The sequence below is a fragment of the Balaenoptera musculus genome, chromosome 9, assembly GCF_009873245.2.
Source record: "Balaenoptera musculus isolate JJ_BM4_2016_0621 chromosome 9, mBalMus1.pri.v3, whole genome shotgun sequence".
Lineage (NCBI taxonomy): Eukaryota > Metazoa > Chordata > Mammalia > Artiodactyla > Balaenopteridae > Balaenoptera > Balaenoptera musculus.
The window spans coordinates 22,954,424-22,976,103 of NC_045793.1; the positions used below are offsets into that span (position 1 = coordinate 22,954,424).

General features: G+C 50.7%; 1 protein-coding gene across 2 annotated transcripts; it reads right to left on the reverse strand.

Annotated features, from left to right (window-relative positions):
• Positions 1–952: 952 nt before the first annotated feature.
• Positions 953–20,339, reverse strand: CPA5 (carboxypeptidase A5). Of its 2 annotated transcripts, XM_036863421.1 has the most exons (11): positions 20,224–20,339; positions 18,980–19,061; positions 17,844–17,978; positions 9,196–9,294; positions 7,913–8,014; positions 6,608–6,709; positions 6,146–6,256; positions 5,587–5,677; positions 2,079–2,278; positions 1,738–1,822; positions 1,062–1,249 (listed from the first exon to the last, which is right to left on the reverse strand). In XM_036863421.1, the coding sequence occupies exons 1-11, from the start codon at positions 20,337–20,339 to the stop codon at positions 1,062–1,064; spliced, it is 1,311 nt and encodes a 436-aa protein (XP_036719316.1). The 2 variants fall into 2 exon arrangements, with proteins under 2 accessions (XP_036719315.1, XP_036719316.1); XM_036863420.1 differs by lacking the exon at positions 1,738–1,822 and having other exon boundaries at positions 953–1,249.
• Positions 20,340–21,680: the final 1,341 nt, after the last annotated feature.

Sequence of the window (21,680 nt, forward strand, 5' to 3'; positions counted from 1 at the left end):
TAAAGCCCTGCACTACGTGTCCTGCAGGGGCCAATTCATGGGTATCCACAATCCTTTCCTTTAGCAACAACAATTACTAAAGTCTGGCTTTTGCAAATGAAAGTCTTGCTTCCTGCCTCAGACTTACACAAGCCCATTCAGCTCTCCAGTTGACTTCTTGTTATTGGGGGTACTTGCCTTCCCCTGAAGGCAGGGCAAACAGACCCACCCACTATCCCGGCTCCCCAGTGATGGGGGAAGGCAAAAGGTACAAGGAAGCCTGAGGATGGGGGAAGAGACCTCATTTGTATCTCAGAATCTCTCCCTGAGATAAAGTAAATGGCCTTGCCTAGACTAACTTCCCAGTGCATGACAACCATGATGATTATCGTGAGGAGGAAAAAGAGGACTTCTCTCTGGATGTGCGGTGCTTTGCTGTGCTGGCTCTGACTGGCTGCGACTCTGCTCCCAAGACCAAGGGAGCCTGTGAGGGTGCCCAGTAAGAGCAGGTCACAAACCAGTAACTTGTTCACTTTCGTTAACAGGGTGAGAGGGATCTTCTGAATGGAGGACTCTGAAATGTGCGTCTACTCCCTACCCAGCATGGGAAATGAAGCAGGAAGAGGAGGAGGCTGCCTGTCTGTACCCACCCCTCGCTCAAGGTGCCAGAAACGCCACCACTGGAGATCCACTCCTTCAGATCAAACACTGTCCCCTCCAGGCTCATCTTAAAATGTAAGTACCAAAGGGACAGCGTGTATATTAGTAGCTCCAGGGGGTGTGTTATCTGTTCTGGGCCCCGAGAACATTTCAAGAGGAGAAAAGGGAAGGGCTGCTGGTCCCCCTGTCCGCCTGGATACCTGAGGAGTGAAGAGGCATTTCCAAGGCCCCTGTCCCCTCCTCAATGCTGAGCCCAAAGGGGTGGCAGTCAGTGCCAGAAGCCACCAAGCCTCTTCAAACTTGTTTTTATTTCCTAAGGAGTCAGGGCAGGGGTGGGGAAGGGATCCATAACTTGGGTTTCAGGAGGAGCCCAGGCCTTGGGAAAGAAGACAAACCCTCTGGCTCTGCCCTCAGCAGTATTGTCAGTAGGGGTGATTAAGCGTGTGCTCCATGATGGTCCAAATGGCCATCCACGTCTCCTGGGCTGTGGGGATAATCTGGGTGGCCGGCAGCAGGAAGCCATAGTGCCCCGTGTCACGGAGCTCGAAGGTGAAGGAGTACTTGATGCCACTGTCATAGGCCCAGTCGACAGTGATCCCACTGGCCACATCTGGATACAAAAGGGCAAAGAAATGCTCCCAAAAGGAAGAACAGGGTGTGGTCACAAGGTACAGAGGCATCCTGAGAGGACAGTGGGCCCTGGGGGCCAAATTCCCACCCATTCCAGACCACACCAAGCTTCCTGGCCCAGGCCTCAACCTGGGCCATACGCTGCTCACCCAGCCCAATCTCTGCCCTGGCAAAAAGAAAGCTTTTGAGGCCACCAGACTTGGGATATTTACCCTCAAGGAACATTGCAGTAACCCAGGCATTGGGAGATAGGCACTAATTAATGCTGCAAAGAAACAGGTGCCTGTGTCTGGGTACCACCATTCACCCTTCTATTCAAATGTGGAAATCAGCTCTGGCCCAGCCCAGCTAGATCTATGGCACAACCCTGTGGCCAACCAGGCCTGCCAGTCAGCAGAGCTTGCACCTGCTCGACCCCAGGTGGATGTGGTGCCTGAAGCAGCAACAGCCAGGGGAAGGCTCACTCACAGAGGGTGGTGCTGATGCTGCCGTAAATGTACTCGATCCCATGAACCTCATACAGGGCCTGCACTGCATCCTTGGCAAGACTGTACTGCAAGATTAAATCCAGAGAGTGAGATGCCGGCCTTCCCCACACTCCCACACCCTCACCAGCTGCTGAGAAGCAGGGACTTCAGAGTCCTGGAAGCTGAATGTGTAGATGGCTCTTGTGAGAAGGAAGCACAGCACCTCCAGTTTTGAACTTGATCACATGTGAGAACAAGTCCCCCCCACCCCCCGCTCCCTACCATGGGGCCTGTTGGGAGTCTGCTGGATGCCTCCCCCAAGCCCTAAGCAGCCAATCTCACCAACTCTTCCTGGTTTGAAACAGGCTCCAGAGAGTGGCCATAGGGGTACATGAGCATCTGAGAGTAGCTGTGGATGGAGATCAGAGCCTTGATGTTCCCGTGGGACATGATGAAGTCCACAATGGCAGCCACTTCTGGCTCTGACTGAGGGGAGGGCCCATGATAAGTCTCTGAGCAGGGGTTGTTGTTAGAACCATTTCCTGGAAGTAGAATCAAAGCACCCAAAGTGTTCAAATTCCCAGGCTTGGGAAAGACACTTAGTGCTCACAAAATATACTGTATTCCTCTACATTTCCTAGCCTCTTTTGCAGTTTGGTTGAGGTCATGTGACTACTTTTGACCAATGAGAATGTGAGCAGTAATGATGTGTCACTTCTAGTTGGAGGCTAAGAGCAAGTGCGACTTCTCGACACTCTCTTCTGTCTGTGTGCTTGAAGGAAAAAACTCTAAATGGAGAAGTGTCCTGGATCCCTCTGTCACCAGTGGAAGAGAGCTGTCAAGGAGGGTCACCTACCCACATTGGACTTTGTTTGCATGAAAAATAAATTTTTATTGTGTTAAGCCACTGAGATTTGGAGGGATATTTGTTACTGCTTCATACCCTAGTCTAGTACGTCAGAGGAGTGTTGCCACACCATGACTCAGCAGCTCTGTGGCCCTGCAGGGAGTTCCCTTGGCTTGTCCTTTGGTTAAGTCCTCACTGTGGTTCCATTAGAAAGGCAGGCCTGCCTCAGCAGTTGCCAGTCGGTCTCCAACCTGGCCTCCCCTATGAGCAGCAACCCCTTTGAGCTGATCCTTCTCTGCTGACCCTCCACTGCCATGGGAAAGGCTTGGGTCAGTTGAGTGCTCAGACTTATTGTCTGCTCAAGCTTTGCCATAGCCATGGCCCAAGAACAGCATGAACTTGGAGGAAAAGAGAGACTAGATCACCACAGGTGCCCAAGGCTGGTCTGGGAACCACAGATGCAAAGAGTCTTTGAAAATTCTTCTTGGGGACCTAAGTTGGAGAGAGGGCAAAGAGCAGCTGCGCTTCTATTTTGTTCACAAATTTAATTTGTTCCCATCTCCTACTAGACTCTTTGCTCCCCATCTCTTTTCTTCCCCTTCTGTTTTCCTCCCCTCCCCAAGGGCCACGTCATGGAGGGCTAGGCTGGGCTGGTCAAGATCTGTGGGTTAGGAACACAACTGGAAAGAGCATCCCGGGTCCTGCTCTCACTCCTCCTCCCTGAAATGACTGCACAGAAGCCCAGTCAGAGGCCAGGGATTGCCCCAACTTCTGAAGCCTCCTGAGGATGCCAGAGCACCCCTCAGGGCAGTGAGTTGGCCAGAGAGCTGGGAGGCTTGCCCACCAGTTCAGATGCTGCTCTAGTACTGCAGCAAACAGGTCCTCCCCAAGGGTGCAGGTGAGGGCGGTGCGCTGGGAGGGATGATCTACAGATCACTCTTTACACAGAAATTAAATTAAGGCAATAATAAAACCATAAACAAAATCTTCCCCCCTGAGTCACTAACCAGACACTCGCTATTTCTGGCCACAGGCAGGCCCAGAGGCTATTCTGTCACCTGGGAACGCATCTCTTCTTGGTCTTCGGGTCCTTGCCTAGGGCGAGGACTGACCCTGGTTAGAAGGGGATGTGCCTGCAGGAAACGAGGGGGTTAGGAGCAGCCTCCCAGGCTGGAGCTGGCCCAGCTAACAGTGGCCCTGTTTGTTGTGTCTGCTGGGAGCCTCTGCACCTGCTACACTTGATGAATGACAAATAGCAACAGATGAGCAGAGCAGGGAGGCTGCAAGCTTTGTCTGCGTTTGCAGCCCACGCATGGAAAGTGGTTCCCCTGCCAACGACCAGGTGGCTTTGCCCAAATATGGAGAAACACTTCAGGCCGTTAGTTCTGGTTTGAGCTAAGCAGAATAAACTAATCTTCCCCTGACCAAATGGGAATTAGCTGTCTGCCTCTGACTTTCACAGTCAACGTCCTCTGAGCCTGCCTGTTTCACAAGTACCTGCTAATGGATTCATTAGCTATTTATTTTTCCTTCTCTAAAAATGTAATTTGTAGCAAGGGGAACTCGCTGGAAGGACATGGTAAATTATTAAAAGCAGTAATCTTTGGGTAGTGGGATTATGGGAGCTTTTTGTCCCCTCTGGGCTTTTTTTCCCACATTTTTTTTTTTACATTGTGTATATATATATAAAATGATGTTTTTTTCCTGTGGTGAAACTCACAAAAGTTATTTTCTTTAAGAGGTAATTTGTCTTTCTTCTAGCCAGTCTATCTCAGGGTACGTGGGCACTCCCTTCAGCCAGTTCTGAGGGGCCCACGTGGATGCCCTCTTGGGGGGCAAATGTCTGGTTATTTGGAGGTGGAAACACCTAATTTCATGTGGCTGTGTTCCCTTACACAAGCAGCTAAAACACAGCCCCAGACTCTCAGGCAACCCCCTACACTGTGGGCTGGTGGCCTCGCTCTGGATGCTTCAGAGCTCTCCTTATTTTTCAGTGAGAACAGACTCAAATCAGATTTTCAAAGCAATGGGCATCCAGATCTAGAATGTTCTATCTCGTTGGCTTGACCTCCCATCTGCAGATCTGCTTTTCAACAGCATGGCGAAGGGGTAGGAGCAGCCAACATCATGGCATTGTCTCCTGTGGAGCCAAACCCTGATCCCCCAGTATAGTGTGGGGGCAGTGTCTGGGGGCCGAGGGCTGTACCCATAAACCCCTCTGTTTTGGAGACTTTCCTGGTTAGACCCAGCACCCCAACCATCAAATTGCTGCATTCCCAGGGTCCACATACTCATCTCTGGGCTTTCTGGAAGCCTCACTTTCCCCATCTAGTCCCTAAGCCCCTCGCGTGGCAAGGGAGATAATCAGGAAGAACACCAAGGGAACTCAGGAGGAAGCTGCCTACCCCTCCTTTGAACCATACAACCCTGCAGGTAAACAACAGTCCAACAGCCCAGGGTCACAAAGTAATTGGGCCAAAAATAAAAGCCAGGCTCAAGTCAGTGTTAATGATAAGGAACTAGCTTATTCTATGTTTGAACCTTTGTTCTGGCCTCCCCAGAGGGCAAAATTTGGGTCACAGGTCTCAGGGAATGAATTTGGAGGCATTTTCTTGTGGCATGCTCCATTCAAGGAAGGGCGAGAGATATTTGGGTGGGGCGCCACAAATTCTGGGTTTTGAACAATGAGCAAGACTACTTTGGACCTCCTTAAGCCTTTCTCTGCCATATTTAGGATCTGACCCTTGCAGTTAGTCCCCATGCAAGGAGCTGTTTCCCATGAAGGCTTAGCATATGTATACATTTAACAGACATATGCAACCTCTCCCCATACCTCATGGCCAATCCTAGGCATGTGCCTGCCTGTCCCTGGCCATGACTCACTTGCATTAGCTAACTGCTTTGCCTCCCCAGTTATGAGTCAACATAATCTGACTGTGTGGGAGACGTGCCAGGAACCAAGTCCTCTCTAGCCCTGCCCCCGGGTGCAGCAGACTGCAGTACCTCCAAAGCCTGACTTCCAGTTCCTGTTAAGATCCACACCAATGCAGAAGATTCCGGGTCTGCTGGACTTGTTCTTCCGCCACAAGCGGTTCTGAAAAAGCGCAGGGCAGGTGACCTCATTCACTGGGCCCATTCCTGGGTGGGAGCCTCTGACATCCTGGTCTAGGAAGGGGGGTCCGGCAGGCCAGGGAGGGGCAAAAGGAAGGAATCTCTAGGGCTGGATGGGGCTGGCATGGGGCTGGGCCAAGGCTGCAGATCAGATGCTTTGTGGTTAAACCTGGGGTATTATGAGGTTAAACATGGGTATGGAGAGAGGCCCAAGCACAGCCAATCAACAGTGGCCTTCCCTGGGCAGCAAGAGGGAGGCTGAATGAAGGGCAAGAGCTGCAGCTACAGCACCTGAGCAGCCCGCCTGCCTCAGTGAGACTCTGCAAGGAGCCCCCGAGGGGCCTGCCCCTAGGGAAACTCAGCCAAGCATCCCAAAGCCACAGTGACCTTTCCTTCATTCCCCCACAGCTGACCCCTGATCCTTGACCCCCTCCCTCTCAGGTACTCTCACCATGCTGTGGGTATAAGCAAACCCATCAGGGTTGGAGACAATCTCCATGAAGATGTCCATGGCGTTCAGTACGTCTGTCACGATGCGGGCTTTGCCATATTCATTGACAATCTGCAAGAAAGGGCAGGGTGGGGATAGGGTGAGGGACAGGAGGCCCTGCCGGGCTCTCCTCCGAAGCAGAGCAGGACATCTGTACAGCCAGTGGCTGCAGGCAGGGGTGGCATCAGTCATCAGGTTCAGCCTTGTGCAGAACCAAAGGCTGGGATTTTAAACAACTAGAAGGCAGAGGACAGCTGGGGACTCTGTGCTGCAAAAGGCCAGAGCACATGGCAGCTGTTCCATAGGGCAGGAGCGTAGACAGCCCCGGGTTAGGAGAACCATGAATAAGTTTTCAACCGGAGGTGCCCTTAAATAGTTGAGCAGCCCCCACCCCCCAGCCCAGCCCCCATGGTCCGTGCTGACCTTCCTGGCAGTCCAGATGCCGGTGGCATGGGTGATCCACTCCCGGGAGTGGATTCCAGTGTCGATCCAGATGGCTGGGCGCTGAGAACCTCCAGTGCTGAACTGGGGAAAAGCACCAGGCCCCATACAAGTTTGAACCAAAACAGCTATAGGGCTGTCCCTAGACTGCCTGGAAGGAGGCCCCAGATGTATCCTCACTGCCTGGAGCGGCCCCGTGTTCCTGAGAGGGGGGCTGTAGGTGGAGGTAACTGTGCATGAGCCCATAGAAAGTGCACACGTGTGGGGGTGCCCTGGAGACACAGTGATGCTCTTGGAGAGCAAAGTGATCCAGCCAGAGGCACAGAATTTCCCAGGTTTGAAAGTATTTTAGAATAGTGCTTCTCAAACTTTCAAGGGCACATGAATCCTCCGGGGAGCTTAGTAAAATGCAGATTCTGATTCAGTAGATCTGGAAAGGGGTGTGAGGCTGGGAGTTTCTAACAAGCTCCCAGAAATGCTGCTGCTGCTGGTCCAAGGACCACACTGAGTAGCAAGGTCTTAGACAACATTAAAGAGGGAACACAGACAGCCCTTAAGGGAAATCAAAGCAGGCACAGGCGAAGTCAAGTCCCGAGCTAGATGAGACCACTTGACCCTTCAGAAGAGTCTCCCAGGGCATTGTTGAGGACTGCAGTGCCTGTCTTCTCTGAGAGCTGGATGTCAAATGCCCTGCGTGGTCCACGCTCCTGAGTGCCCTTTAGGCCACATACAAAGAATCATTTTCCCGTAGGCTCCACACTCTCACCCATCCTGCCTCCTTCATGGCCAAGGGCGCTGCTGCTGCCAATTTTACTCGAGCTCTGTTTCCAGGGGCCCCTGTGAAGGGCTGAAAGGTGTCCTCATAGACTCAGGCCTATCTGTGGGGCTGCCTGAGCCAGATGACCTCAGTTGTTGTAAATGAAGCCTCTGGGTACCGCTCTTCCCATTGAACAGATGAAGCAACTGAGGTAACAGGAAGAATGCTGACTCACTCACACTCACATCCCAAGTCCAAGGTGATGACTGCCACTCTGCAGTTCCATCTCCTTAGCAACCCTCCTACCAGATTCCTGACCCAGACGTGCCAGGTCACTGCACTACCACCTGTCCACACCTACAAGGGTGGGTCCCTGAACACCACTATCCCAAAGCTTGTGGGTCACCTCGGGACAAGAGTGTACACATCTCTCTCCCTAAAACTCCCACCCAGCCACAACCCCATATGAACTCAACTTACGCCAGAGGCACTCACTGTACAGTCTAGTGGTTAACACTGCTAGCTTTTACCTTCAGAACAAGAATGGACCGATTTTCAAAGCTGTGGCCAATCTGAATTTTTGAGACAATATCTGAATGCTCAGTTACAAAGTTGTCGATCCAGGTATATATCTGAAAGGAATGAAGTTTCTCAGATGGGCAGTTAAGCAGGGAGGGGGCAAACCCCAGGATCACTCTGAGTATTCTCCTTGCCCCATCCCACCCTCTTTAATGCTTTCCCACCTCCCTTGAGGATCTAAACGTATCACAAAAATGAAAGACTACCTTGGGTCTAAGGCAGGAGCTGTGGTTAGCCTGGATTCCCAGGCTCTTCCTAAGCCTTGCCTGGAAGAGCAGCATGTGCTGAGCCTACTCAGTCCCCAGGGTCAGACTGCAAGGCTCTCTCTGGTTGGAAGTTTCTCTTGCTTCCATTTTATTGGCCCCTTCAATCCATTTGACAGATCTCATAGTCCTTGCAGTGTTGTTTTTAGTCATCCTGACCCTTTTAGATTCTAAGCCTCTTGAAGGCAGGATTATTTATCTCTGACATCAATAAATACTAATGGAATATACTAATTCATTCTCTTATTCTTCCAATATATAATTAAATTAACAAATATATGAAAGAAAATGGATCCTCTATTAACGGACTTCGTGAAACGGGGAGAGTGATAATGATAATAATAGATGGACAATATCAATAATGTCATCCTTTACATGGAAGTAGGATGTATGCCTAGAGTTTCTTTCTCGACTGGGCGTCTCTGTGCTTTTCTTGCATATTCTACCTTTATAAACAAGTCACAATCAGTCATGCCTGCCCTCGATGGCTGTAACTGTAATCATAAATTTTCTCCAGCTGAAGGAACTCTGTTTAATTCTACAAAATGGCTCTCTAACATGCCTAGCTTCCTGTCCCTCTGTGCTCTAGCACTCACAGCTGGGGTCACTTAACACAGGAATGGTCGTGCAGAGGTTAAGACCCCTGGATCCCTAGCCAGAATGTCAGATAGGACGGTGCCTCTACCTGCTCTGTTCTGGCCGGTGCTGGATCCCTGCTCTAGTGTTCCACCTCATAGACCCATTACTCCGGTCCCACGCCTGCTGTGGACTGCACTGTTGAGCCACAGTCCCCTCTGTCTGAATCCTGGCTTTTGGACCTCCTTGAGCTGTCTACCTCCTGTGGCCCAGTGTGTGCTCTGCACTCCCCAAGCGTCAGCTCATGGTCTCCTGTAGACCCCAGAGTCCTGAGGCTGGAGACCCTGCGGGCTCAAGAGGACAACAGAGTCCAGAGCCTGACCCGGCAGACCCACCTCCTCCAGGGTGTGATACGAGGAGTAACTGAAGCTACTGGTGCTGCGCTCCAGCCGGCGGGATTTCGCCATGGCTTCTCTCTCCTCGTCCAGCAGCACCTAGGAAGGGAAGAGGAGGCTGGGCCAGGCATGTCTCTTCTGAGCCCTGCCTCAGCTGGCTGCACAAAGACAGCATCGACATCGGAGAATGAGCCGCTGTGAGTGTGAACTGCGCAAAAGGAGGAGATGCCAGGTTGCTGGGTGATTTTTCCGCTTGGCAAGCTGGCATTCATGCCGCCGTTTCCCAGATGAGCACAGGACAAGGAGTCTGGAGAACTTGGTTCTAAGTGTGCCATTGCCACTAACTTGCTGTGGAACCTTGATCTTGGTTTCCTCAGCGTGAAAATTGGGACTTGCCTTGCCCATCTCAAAAGGATAAAATGTAATAAAAGATATAAAAGTGTCTTGGAAAAGATGCTCATGGGCCACTGCCAACATTGCTTTTGTCCTCTGTGAACCCTCTGTTGAGCCAAAGCCCAAGGTGAGCTATGTACACTGACCCCGGGGGAGCAGAGGGCTCCCCTGACCCACAGCACGCACTCTGCCCCAGGAAGTAGCCCAGACAGTCGATGTCCAAGCCATTCGAAGAGCCAGTCCAAATCATTATAATTAATGTGCCAACAGTCTGTCACTCACCATCTTAACTGCCTCTTAAACACAAGTACAGGTGAGCCAAAGCAATGTCCTTCCTGGAGTGGCAATTTGGAGTTGGCACACAGTCCTCACGTGGTACTTCCCACAGAGAGGGCAGTACAGTGCCTGGGTTGAACTGACCTCCCACATCATCCTGGGGCATTTTTCCCAGCTCGGGACTCAGTGAGGTGGGCAGGTGCCCTTCACCCTAAGCTCATACCCTTACATTGACACCCAGGGACCGAAGCACCCCAAGACTCAGCCCTGCCTGTGCAGCATGGGAGGTGCCTGGGCCCCTTTGCCACAGCGGTGCTGGGAAAGCAGAGGCCGTCACCCAGAGTCACTGCTTTGCAGCTCTGGGTCACAAGTAAATCCTGATAATGCCTTGCTTCAGGCCAGAGTCTTTTAGTTTAACCAAGCATTTGTATACTCATACCTCGGTTGATCTGGTTAGATGACCTGATGACAGGGCAAGAATTAACTATTCATGTTTTAGAGAAAATGCAAATTAGAGAGGTAAAGAGACTTAATAGCAAAGCTAACAAGGGGCAGAGATGAGATAGAAACCCAGATATCCTAGTTTCTAACATTATGTTCCTTAAGGCCAGCTAGCTATCAAAACTAAAAGCTAATAAGAATCTCACACACACACACACACACACACGTACACATGTCTATATGTGTGTGTGTGTGTGTGTGTGTGTACACAGAGAGAGAGAAAGAGTAAGCACACGTATAAAATATGAACAACAGGTGAAAAGTCCATCATACTATTGTAATTTAAAAGTGCTTTTAAATAATGAAAAGGCAATACCCCAAGCATAGGAAAACAACACAGTAAAATGCCAAAAAAAACCCCAAAATGCTAACATGCCTGTTAGGAGAGAAAGATTATGATTTCAAGGAATTTTTCCTTTTCTCTATTTTTGCAATTTGGCAACGTGCTCACACTACTTCAATAAGTAAAATCTTCTAAATGAATAAATAATACTAAAACAAAGGCAAAACACCCAAATGGCTAAAAATAAAGCAGCAGCCATGGCGCCTTCAGTCCCAGGGCTGGAAGAGACACCCCGCCCCGCCCCGCTGCAGCCGAGGCCACTACCAGATGACACACTCACCCCACCGCCCCTGTCAGCTTGCTCACAATCCTCAAGTTCACAGATTTTTAAATGGGAGTGGAAGCCAATGTTTGGGGCTCATTTCATTTTCTTTTTGAGCACCAACTACACGCTAGGCATTTGTAATTGCAATGCTCTCCAGCTGAACTGGCTGGGCTGGGGACGTTCCCACTTGGGCAAAGCTGGGATTGCTGGTTTAGTTAGAGATGGCTGGAGGAGCCCTGATCCTCACTGGCACAAGCACCAGCCTGGGAAGCTCTAACAAAGGAAATCTGTCTTCTTCCCAGAAAATCAACGGAAATCTCAGCAGCCTCCATGACCAATGTGTGTCCCTCACTGTGGGCCGGGCATGACCAGCTGCGGTGAGCAGCTGCAGAGCAGAGAGCAGGTCAGGCCAACGCACCCGGAGTCAGGGCCCCAGCGCCATAAAGTTAAAGGGCCCATACATCTAACTTCCTAGGGATGGAGGTGGTGAGCGAAGGTGGAGGAGAGGGAAGAAAAATTGGGAAGATAGGACCGGAGGACCCAGTTCTTTCCCCACAGCTCAGGGACACCCACAGGAAGAGAGTTCCCATAAGGCTGTCCTTTGTTGCACACGACAGCTTGGAGGCAAATGGGAAGTCGGCACCAAACTGCAAATAACTTTCCAAACACGCTCACAGCCTTGTGAATGGATATGACACCCGCTTACAAATTGGGAATGCTCAGCCCTCACAGCTGGGCCCTCGATTCCAGGAACATTAATCTACCCTGGCCTGAAAAATACGCAGATGTTTGCTCCCTTCACAGGGCTGAGGGAAGGGGATGGGAGAACTAAGAATGCAGACTTGCCACAGGCTTGCCTAATTACAGCCCTGTCAGGCTTCTCAGAGAAAAAAAAGACTCAGAAGTAAGCCATTTGCCTCCCTGGAAGCCGTAAGCTGACAGGGATAGTAACACCTCAGTGTAAATTAATTTATGACAGGAGCAAGGAAGGATGGGGACATTACGAACAGCACCTCCAAGATGGGGGGCTGGGGGACCGTGGGCCCCAAAGGTGAAGAAGACGCCTGAGGGGAATCTGCATTCACAGCTCACTCCAACCACAGACGTAAAATGGACGAAGTTCCCAGAAACAGTGGTGGCGGGCAGGAGCTGGGCTCTAATGCCCGCTCTGTGAGGAGGGCCGTCACCTCTCCTCATGCATCCCTGGCCTCCTCTTCCAGGCCTGACGTTTGCAGTGGCAGCTGCATGGCTGGTGGCAGTTACACGCCATGCCTACGTTTGGATGGGGGGAGGGGGTACAGATCTGGGGCTGTCAGAGTGGACCCCTCAGAGTTCAAGACCGAACCGGGGCTTCCCTGCCCAAAAGGCAAAGCTAAAACGCCATACGAACAACAATGACACCGCTTGAGAAGGCAGACGGCACAAGAGTAAAGAGTCCAGGGCCTGGAGCCAGGCTGTCTCAGATTAAATCCTGATGTTGTCACTAACTTGGGCAAATTACTAAGCTCTCTGTGCCTCAGTCTCCTAAATTAGGAAATTCTCTGCACCTTCATAAAATGGGGGTCATGTTACCATGTACTTTCACACATACTTGAAGTGTTCTTGTGAGGATTAGAAGGGTGAATACATGTAAAATGCTTAGAACATTGCCTAGCATGTAGTAAATGCCAGCTATGATGACGATGACAATGACAGGACAACAACAGTAACTCTTGGGTGACTCCAGGACTCTGTGGTGGAATAATCATTACAGGGCATGACCAGGAAATCGGGGTTCCTCCAGGGAGAAGTGGTGTCTGCAGGACTTGGACAGCAGGTGACCCCCATTAGTGGTCACTTGGGTGAGTCAGGCAGCCCCTGCCCCTCCCTGGGACCAACAGAGGGGCCTAGTCCTTCTGCTGTCCCTGTCTCCCAACCCCTACCCCCAACCCTCCTCAGCCCCCCACCCCTGTGCAGCCAGACTCTGGCTCTCCCTCAGGGCCTTACCCATGATTCCTTCCTTTCCTTGCCTATTCCTGTCTTCCTCTCCTCTTTAGAGCTGCCACCCACCCCCACCCCAGCCAACACCTTTCCCACTTTTTAATCTCTTCTACTCAGCAGACCAGTGTTTGTGAAGCACACACTGGGCACTAAAGATATGGCAGCCAACAAAACAAAATTGCCTGCCCTCATGGAGCTTACAGTCTGATAGGGGAGACAGACAATAAACAAGACAAATAAGTAAATCATATAGGATATTAGAAGGCTGTACGTGCCAAGGAGAAAAGTGAGGGCGGGAACTGGGGGAGCGTGGGAAGAGAAAGGTACAGCTCAAAATAGGGTGAAAAGTTGATACGTGAATCAAGTTTTGAAAGTAGTGCGGGAATAAGCCATGCTGATATCTGTAGAAGCAGCATTCCAGCTACAAGGACCAGCAAGTGCAAAGGCCCTGAAGTATGATCCTAGTCAAGGGCACTGAAGCAGGAATAGGTCAGGCAAGCTGGAGGAACATCAAGCAGGTTCCAGTGCCTGGAGCAGAGTGAGCAAGGGGAGACTGGACAGTGACGTGGGGTGGGGCTTGGATCGTGTAGAGCCTTACAGCAGTCTTAAGGACTTTGGGTTTTACTCTGAATGAGGTGGGGAGACACCGAGGGTTTTAAGCAGATGAGTGACATTATAGGACTTGCATATTTTTAAAGGTCACCTCTGCTGTTTTGAGGCTAGGCAATAAGGAGGCAAGGGTGGAATCAGGGAGAACAGTTAGGAAACTACCAGAATAATCCAGGTGAAGGCTGACGGGGTGTCGACCCGTGGTGATAGAATAGGATGTGGTAAGATATATTTTGAAGGGAGAGCTGATAGGATTTGCTAATGGACTGTCTGTGGGATGTGAGAAAAGAGTCAAGGATGGCTCCAGGTTTCTTGTCTGAGTGACGGGAGGATGGCACTGCCACTTCCTGAGTTGGGGAAGGCTATGGAGGAGCAGGCCAGGGAGTGGCCAGGGGAGCTAGGTTTGTACCTGTGAAGTTTGCTATGCCCATTAGACACCTAGGTGGAAATGCCAAGTAGATGGTCAGATACGTCAGTCTGGAGTTCAGGTCAGATATATAAGTCTGGCTGGAGCTATAAATATGGGAGTATTCAGGAGGTTGAAGGTATTCAATGCCATGATCCTGGATGAGGGGATAGAGGAGAGGTCGAAGGACAGAGCTGGGAACCAGGGAAACAACATGCAAAGGAGCAGCCAGTAAGATGGGACAACCCAGGAGAGTGTAGTGTCATGGAAGTCACAAGGAGAGACGTGTTCCAGAGAGGAGAGAGTGACCAGTCAGGCTGAAAGATGAAAGAACAGGACACTGTACACTCAGAGCTGACTGCTGAGTTGGACCTAGGAGCTGTGTGTGACATTGTCAAGGGCAGTTGAGGTGAAGCAAGGGGTGGACAGTCCACCCGAGGAGAGGGATGGAGATGGTAAGTACAGTCAATATTTCCAGGAGTTTTGCTCTATGAGGAAGAGGAGAAATGGGGTGATAGCTGGAGGTGGGGGAAAGGATCAAGAGAGGACCTTTTTAAGATGAGAGAAATAACTCTATATTTGTATGCTAATGGGAATGATCCAGGAGAGAGGGGAAAATTGGCGAAGTTTTATTTACACTAAATTGTATTTTGCTCTAGAGCGTGCTCGGAGCATGGGTGATTTTTGTTTTCTCCTTTGTGCTTTCCCCTATTTTCCAAATTATCTACCATGAATATTTATTAATTTTGTAATCAGAAAAAAGCCATTAAAATCCACAGAGCTGATTGCTCAAGTGAAGCTTTGCCATGGTGATTCATCCCAGGGGAAAAAAAAAAAAAACCAAAGGGCTGAAAAGAATGAGGAGGTGAAGAAAAATTAAATGCAAATACAGCGCACTCGGAATCAGATAATTTCTTCCCTGGCCCACTGCACTGCAATTTCCGCACCACCCTCCTGTCTGTCAGTCTCTCCCTGTTCCTGTCCCCAACTCAACATTGTCAACATTGTCACTGTCAGAGAGATTTTTCTTAAAATGCAAATCTGATCATGTCAGAGCCCTCCGATGGCTCCCCCATGGTTTTCGGGATTTTATCTTGACTTGTTCACCTGGTGGAGGATGCCCTTTGTGCTCTGGTCTGGCCTCAGTGCCAATCACAGGCCCTTTCCCCTCCCCGGCCCCCCCTCTGCTGCTCTTCAGCCACACCGTAATTACCGCCTTCTCGGAGCCTCAGAGTGACGTGCAGTGCCTCTTATACTCGCTCCCATAGCAACCTGCTCCACTCCATCAGCGCATCATCCACTCCATTGTCATCACTGATTTACTCCCCTCAACTCCCCCATCCCCACAGCACTCAAGCGCCCCTAGATCCAGTGACTACATTTTTTTATCTTTGTTTTTCCAGTGCCTTGCCCAATACCCAGCACACAGTAGGTGTCTCTGTATCTGTGGGTGGAATGAATAAGCTCATCTCAAGCATCCCTCTGATCACAAGGCAGGAGTGGCAGGGGGGCACCTCCCTTCCTCAAAAGTCTCCAGCGCCTCTGGCCAAAGTAAAAGCTGGCACCAAGTTTTTTCACACTTTCTCTCAGCCTGGCACTAACAAGCAAGCATACTCTCTCCTCTTCCCTCTCCTTCTCACGTCTATTAAGTCAACTGACATTTACTAAGCCCCCCGCCTAAGTGGCAGGCCCTCTGGTAGGCGCTGGGATATAAAGATAGATAAGGCAAATGATTCTGCACCTTGAGGGGCTCAGGGGAGGGGGCTCTGGAGACACAGACCAGCGTATTAGTCAGGTCTCTCTCCGGGCATGCTCCTCCTGAACCTGCCAATAGAGTGATTCATTCAGCACACAGTGGCTGAGGGCCCACCATGCAGGAGACGCTATGCCAGACACTGGGGTGAGGCGATCCAGAAGACAGAAAGCAATCAGGTCTGTGCGTCGATAACTAAAACATGAGACTGGAGGCCAACAACCTGAGTGGTGCAAAGCCCTTCCCTCCTGTTAGCACCTCTGAGCTTCCCTCCTCCTCGACACCTTCCCCCATCACCACCACACATAAACTCCACACAGCAGCCTCCTCCCAGCCCCAGCTCCCTGGGAGCCAAAATGTGATCTCAAGTATAACAATCAGAGCTTGATGCGTTGCAGACAGAGCAAGGTGTTGGTGAAAATCCTGCCAGACTGGGTTAAGGCCCCGAGTTGAGGGCATTTTACTGAGAGGGCGTGAAAAGCTCCCCGTTCCCGCCGGCAAAGGGAATCCAGGGCTGGGGATGACAGGAGAGGACAGTTCCAGAGGAGCCGGTGAAGGGGGGCAGACTCACAGGTGCCTCTGGGCCCATTCCTGATATGCAGAAATCAACAGAAAATTTTCAGAGACCTCTTCATATCTGTTTGCCAAATGCTGCAGGGTCTCCAGGGCAGGGCAGAAGCAGGGAAATGCAAACTTCAAAATGCAGGCAAGGGGGAAAAATGAGAATTGGGCACTAAGTCTTTTGATGTGGTAGCCTCTCTTGTCTGTGGGAGTTTCCCCATTTTTGTTTGTGGGGGATTTAATTAGGGAAATGTTGAGCGGGAAACAGATGTGCCTGAGGAGGAAGAAAGGTCTTTGAATGGACCGCAGCGCCCCAGCCCCGTGCTTACATGGGAAGGAATGCACCTAATGGCATGTGGTGTCAAGTGTGTGCGCTCTGGGGACTGTGTATTCCCACACGCAGAGCCCTCAGAGGAGATTAGCTGCAGCACAGTGTGGCGGGGCAGGAATCTACATGGATACAAATCTACAGGTACACGACAGCATCTGCGGAGGGGTGCAGCCAGAGAGGTCTAACCCAGTGATGCCCGAAAGAATCGTTTTAGGAAAGAGACTCCTTGGGATATCCTTGCAGACAGAACAATTAAAATAGAATTTCACGACATTCAGAAAAGACGCTGTAAGGTGCAGCAACAAGTGAGGGTGGGGAGAATGGGGTGCCTGGGATGAAGTCTCCCTTCGCCCTCCCCAAGGGCAGGCCTGCAGCTGCTTCTCCCAAAGCTGTTCCTCTGGCAGAATCCTGCCTGGGAGAGGCGCCCAGTACTGAGAGCCCTGCAGTGGAGGTGGCGGGAAGGAAACCGCAGCAGGGCTCACACTCGGCTTCTCTCACCTCTTCCTGCCTCTCTGGAGTGAAGGAATCCCCTGCTATCAAATGGCTGAGACACAACAGACACAGGAGGGAGCAGTCAGAAGAGCAAAAGGAGCCATCAGAAGAGCTGCCTCCCTCCCCACGGTGCCCAGAAAAGACCTGAGCTATTTCCTCCTGTCTCCCTTCTCCCCCGTCTCCTCCTTTGCCATGAACTACAAATTCCTCCATAAGAAGACACCACAAGTAATCTTAAAAACACAACAAACTAGTGAATATAACAAGAGAAGCAGACTCACAGGTATAGAGAACAAACTAGTGGTTAACAGTGGGGGGAGGAGGGGCAATATAGGGGTTGGGGAGTGGGAGGTACAAACTATTGGGTGTAAGACAGGCTCAAGGATGTATTGTACAACACAAGGAATAGAGCCAATATTTTGTTATAACTGTAAATGGAAAGTAACCTTTAAAATTGTATAAAAAAATTTTTTTAAATTTTAATTAAAAATAAAAGAGGACTCCACAAGCTACCCTGCCATTACCATACTATGACTTATGAACTCTGTCTTAGATTTAAATTTTCCTTGAGAAGTGTGAGGTTTCATTCCTTCCATGGTAGGTTCACAAAAATGCAGATGAAACTCCAGAAAGAAAACATCCATTTTAGCCCTGGATGTTCTTTCTCCATGTTGGGCCCAAACCAAAACAGGATATGAAGGTGAGACCCCCAGCCGCAGCGCTGGGGCAGGACCTCACCTGGATGTCCTTTATCATGATGCTGTAAGCAAGGCCATGAGACTCCAGGTAAGCTTTGATGTCCTTCAGTGCAGAGAAAGGAACCCTCATATCCACAGGAAGGCTGGGCCTGGCTGGGCCACGCCAGAAGTCCACCTTGATCACAAAGGAGAGAAAAACGGGCATGTTTATCACACAATCCTGTAGGCACCCTGGAGGGCCAGATGTTCTTCTCTTGTACAGTTGAAAGGGCCCCAGTTCCAAAATGAAACCCCTAAGGCCGAGCAGCAAGACAGGGACAAACAAAATCCCTAAGTCACTGCATTTCCTTCCCTGATGCTAAGCACCTCATCTCCCAGCCTCACTCACACAATGTAATTTCGCCTGGATCCAAAGAGCCCAAAATAATCTCTAAAGGTGAGACGGCCCATCACCTGGGACATTAGCACGGACAAGAATCCTGGTGAGGAGAGGGAGACGGCACTGCCCCTAAGCCCCGAAGGGGTACGAGAGGCCTGATCTGGACCCCTGTGCCATCCGACTGCCATGTCTATTTTTCAGTTTATAAAATGGAGAGAATTATTATAAAGTTTTCTGAGTCCTGGTTGATAAGGGCACTCAAACAAATAGGAACGTGGGCTTTGGGCCACATCCAGAAATATCAGGTTGTTTCAACAGCCCTCAAACAAAACCCTTCTATCATTGAAGAAAATGTTTTGCTTTGTGGAATACTTGCTGAGGACAAATGTTCTCAGAAACCAATGCTCAGGCTGACAGGGACGAACCCAAATAAAACACAGGTTTGCCAAGCTAAGCCATTCCAATTGGGAAACAGATGTGTCCAGTCTGCATGCTGCATGGCATACCACCCAGAGATACATGTACCTCTCATGTGGCTTCAGGACATTCCAGCCATTTTCAGAGCAGCCCCCCTACAGGACAGAGGGGAAAGCCAAGAAGGGCCACCCAACCTTCCAGGTGAGTGTTCCCAACCTCTTCTGAAGAGGAGCCACATTTGATTTTTCCACAGTGCTGTGATCTTTGGCAGATACACCCAGAGGGCAGGTTTGGGGTGGGGGAAGCAGGACATGGAGCCAAAGGTGCAGGCCGTTGTGAGGGAGGAGAGAACTCGTCCCCAAGCCCTGTGGAGTCCTCACCTTCTGGGACTTCAGGCCCTCCAGATCCCTGAGAAGTGAAAGCTGCTTCTCATTTTTAGCCAGGACTCGAAGAACCTGGTCACTGGAAAGACACAGAGAGGGTGGAGGGAGCTGCTCAGAGGGATTCCTGGAAGACTGTGCTGCTTGGAAGAGGCAGAGTGGAAAAGAGGCCAGGCTGCGGGGACCTGGCAGGACAGCTGGGAGGCTAGAGGACCCCTGAGCAGAAGGACTTGTAGCCCTGGGAAGCACGGAAGCCCTTTAGCCTGGGACCAGTGGACTCTCCAGCCCCAAGGACAGACCACCCAGGGGACTAAATAAAAAAAAGCCTGTCAGTGCCGCTGATGAGCCCAATGCTAAGACAGGGGAAACAGGATGGGAAAGGAATGTGGGGGATGGAGGAGGGAGGGGGAACAAAAGGAATAAAGGACAGAAAGGAATAGATACAGGGAGTCGGGGGCACCAATGGTGGCCCCATGTGCTCTTCATACAAGGGCCCAAGGCCATGTCTGCCCCAACCCCGTGCCCTCTCCTGCCTTCTCCCAAGAGCCGCAGGACATGGAAGAGATCAATCTCAAACCACCTCAGAGGGGGAAGCTGAGCTCCTTCCTGTCCCTCTGGAGGGGTGGGGAGGTCATATAACTGAGCAGCCTGCAGTGTGACCTCTGGGGTCTGAGCCTGGGATAGCGATGGCTCCCTCCCTGACCGGCTCTGATACCCTGGATGATGAACCCCCTCTCTAAGCTTGTGTCTCCTCTTCTCTACTATGGAGATACTATGGAGGGGTTACCTTGCGGGATCTTTGGGAAGCTGAGAAATCATGTCTGTAGAGGGTGTATAATACTCATACTTATTTTTACTCAAAGGAAGACAATACCACACCCATACGTTAGGAGTACATAGTCTTTGGGGGGTTATAACTCTTTTAAGAATCGGAGAAAAGTTACAAACACTTCCTCCAGAAAAAAAGTAGATACACAAAAAATTTTACATATGATTTCAGGGGATTCTTGGAGCCCTGAAAGCTTACCCTTGGAGCCCAGACTAAGAACTCTAGGTTGGGGGAGGGACAATAATACAGCTGCGCGTCCTGCCCTCGCACATGAAACTGAGAGGTGACGGAGTTGGAAGCGGGTTCAGGATGGGGACTGAAATCCTGAATCCCTTCACCTTGATCAGGTCCCGCTGGGCCACCCGGTCACCTGGCTCCCAGCAATCCTCCCTCCCACTAAGGAGCAGCCACTCACCCTGTGAAATTCATTTGGCCCAAAGCTGCTGCCAGGATAAAGCTGCAGACCAGAAGCGTCTGCCTGTCCACAGGGGACAGCGCTCGGCCCGCACTTCCTCCGGGGAAGCCCTGCATGCTTCTTCCTCCAGGAGAACTTCAGGGGTTCTCCTCGTGCACGGGCATGGTCAGGCCTCAGGACAGCAGAGCACCTAAAGGCTGACAGGCCAGACCCGAGAATGTGCGTTAGGCTCTCTCTGGGGAGACCGTGCGTGGGATTCCCACACGCCAGGTCTTGGAGAGCTGGGGCGCCCCTCCCCACTTCTAGGTGAGTCTTCTCCTGAGAAGGGGAGGAGGGGAGGGAAAGAGGAAGACAAGGCCTTTAGCTGTTTTCCTCCCCAGAGGTTTGCTGGGCCAGCCTCTCGTGAACATCGAATCCTCCATCTCCAGAGAAAGATGAGAGAAGCCAGAGGCCCAAGGAAACCACTCCTTTCCTCCCTCTTCCTACTCTTTTCTCTGTGCTCCTTCTCCCTCCCCATCCACTCACACGTATCCTCCTTGCACATAAGGATGTGGACACCATTGAAACAATGCCGTGTTTAGACACAGAGCTGGGTGCTCACTTCCTGTCTAAAAGGTCTGGGGCAATTGACCTCATCTCTCTAAGTCTCAATTTACTCATCAGTCAAATGGGGTTAATAAAATCTCTCCTCCCTACTTCACAGGATTTTTGGGGGGTATTAGATGAGACAACTTGGGTGAATTGGCTTGGCAAAGCCTGCAAAATATAATGTCATTATCTCAAAGCATTTAGCTCTTAGTCACAGCTGCATCTTAGCTCAGGACTCCAGTTGCAGTGGAGAGAAGAAAATAGAAAGGGGAACAAAGGAAATGTCTATTCTATGAGAAGGAATTCAGTGAAGAGTCCCTTTTCTCTATCTTCAGGTGGTCACCATTATGCCAGGATAGGTAGTGCATTTTCTGCTATACATGAAGGTCACTGCAGTCATTATTATAGTTCTCAACAGAGAGCAGAGTCAATTTCTCAGTGCTGCTGAAGCCCCACACAGCCCCCTTTACAGTGTGGGAACAGTAGGAATAAAGCAGAGGCCAGCACACAAAGCAGTCATATTAGAAGGAGAAAGTGAAAGATGATGCCTGAATGGTAAATGATGAATCTAACAGAAAATCTGCAGGAGGTGGAGGAGAGGCAGAGACTAAATCCAACAAAGTTGTTCAGCAGAGGACATCAACAAAAGGCCACTTAACTGTCACTGGCGATTCTCAGAAGCCCCCCCTCCCCATCCATGCTTTCCCAGAATGGCCAATTAACTGGCCATGTGTACAGAGAGGGGAGCTCTTTTATTGAGAGAATGCCCTGCTCCCACACCCCGCTGGACCTACTCCATTATCTCGTAGTTCAGCTGTTCAGACATGCCAAACTCTCCTAGAACCCTGGCTTTGGGAACTCTCAGACTG

Bases quoted from the DNA above. Each gene is read 5' to 3' on its own strand.
- CPA5 (XM_036863420.1), bottom strand. From the start codon at position 20,339: ATGCAGGGCTTCCCCGGAGGAAGTGCGGGCCGAGCGCTGTCCCCTGTG. The intron at 17,979-18,979 runs GTGAGGACTCCA...TTTGTGATCAAG, and splicing joins AGGGCCTGAAGTCCCAGAAG to GTGGACTTCTGGCGTGGCCC. The intron at 6,257-6,607 runs GTCAGCACGGAC...CCTTTCTTGCAG, and splicing joins GCATCTGGACTGCCAGGAAG to ATTGTCAATGAATATGGCAA.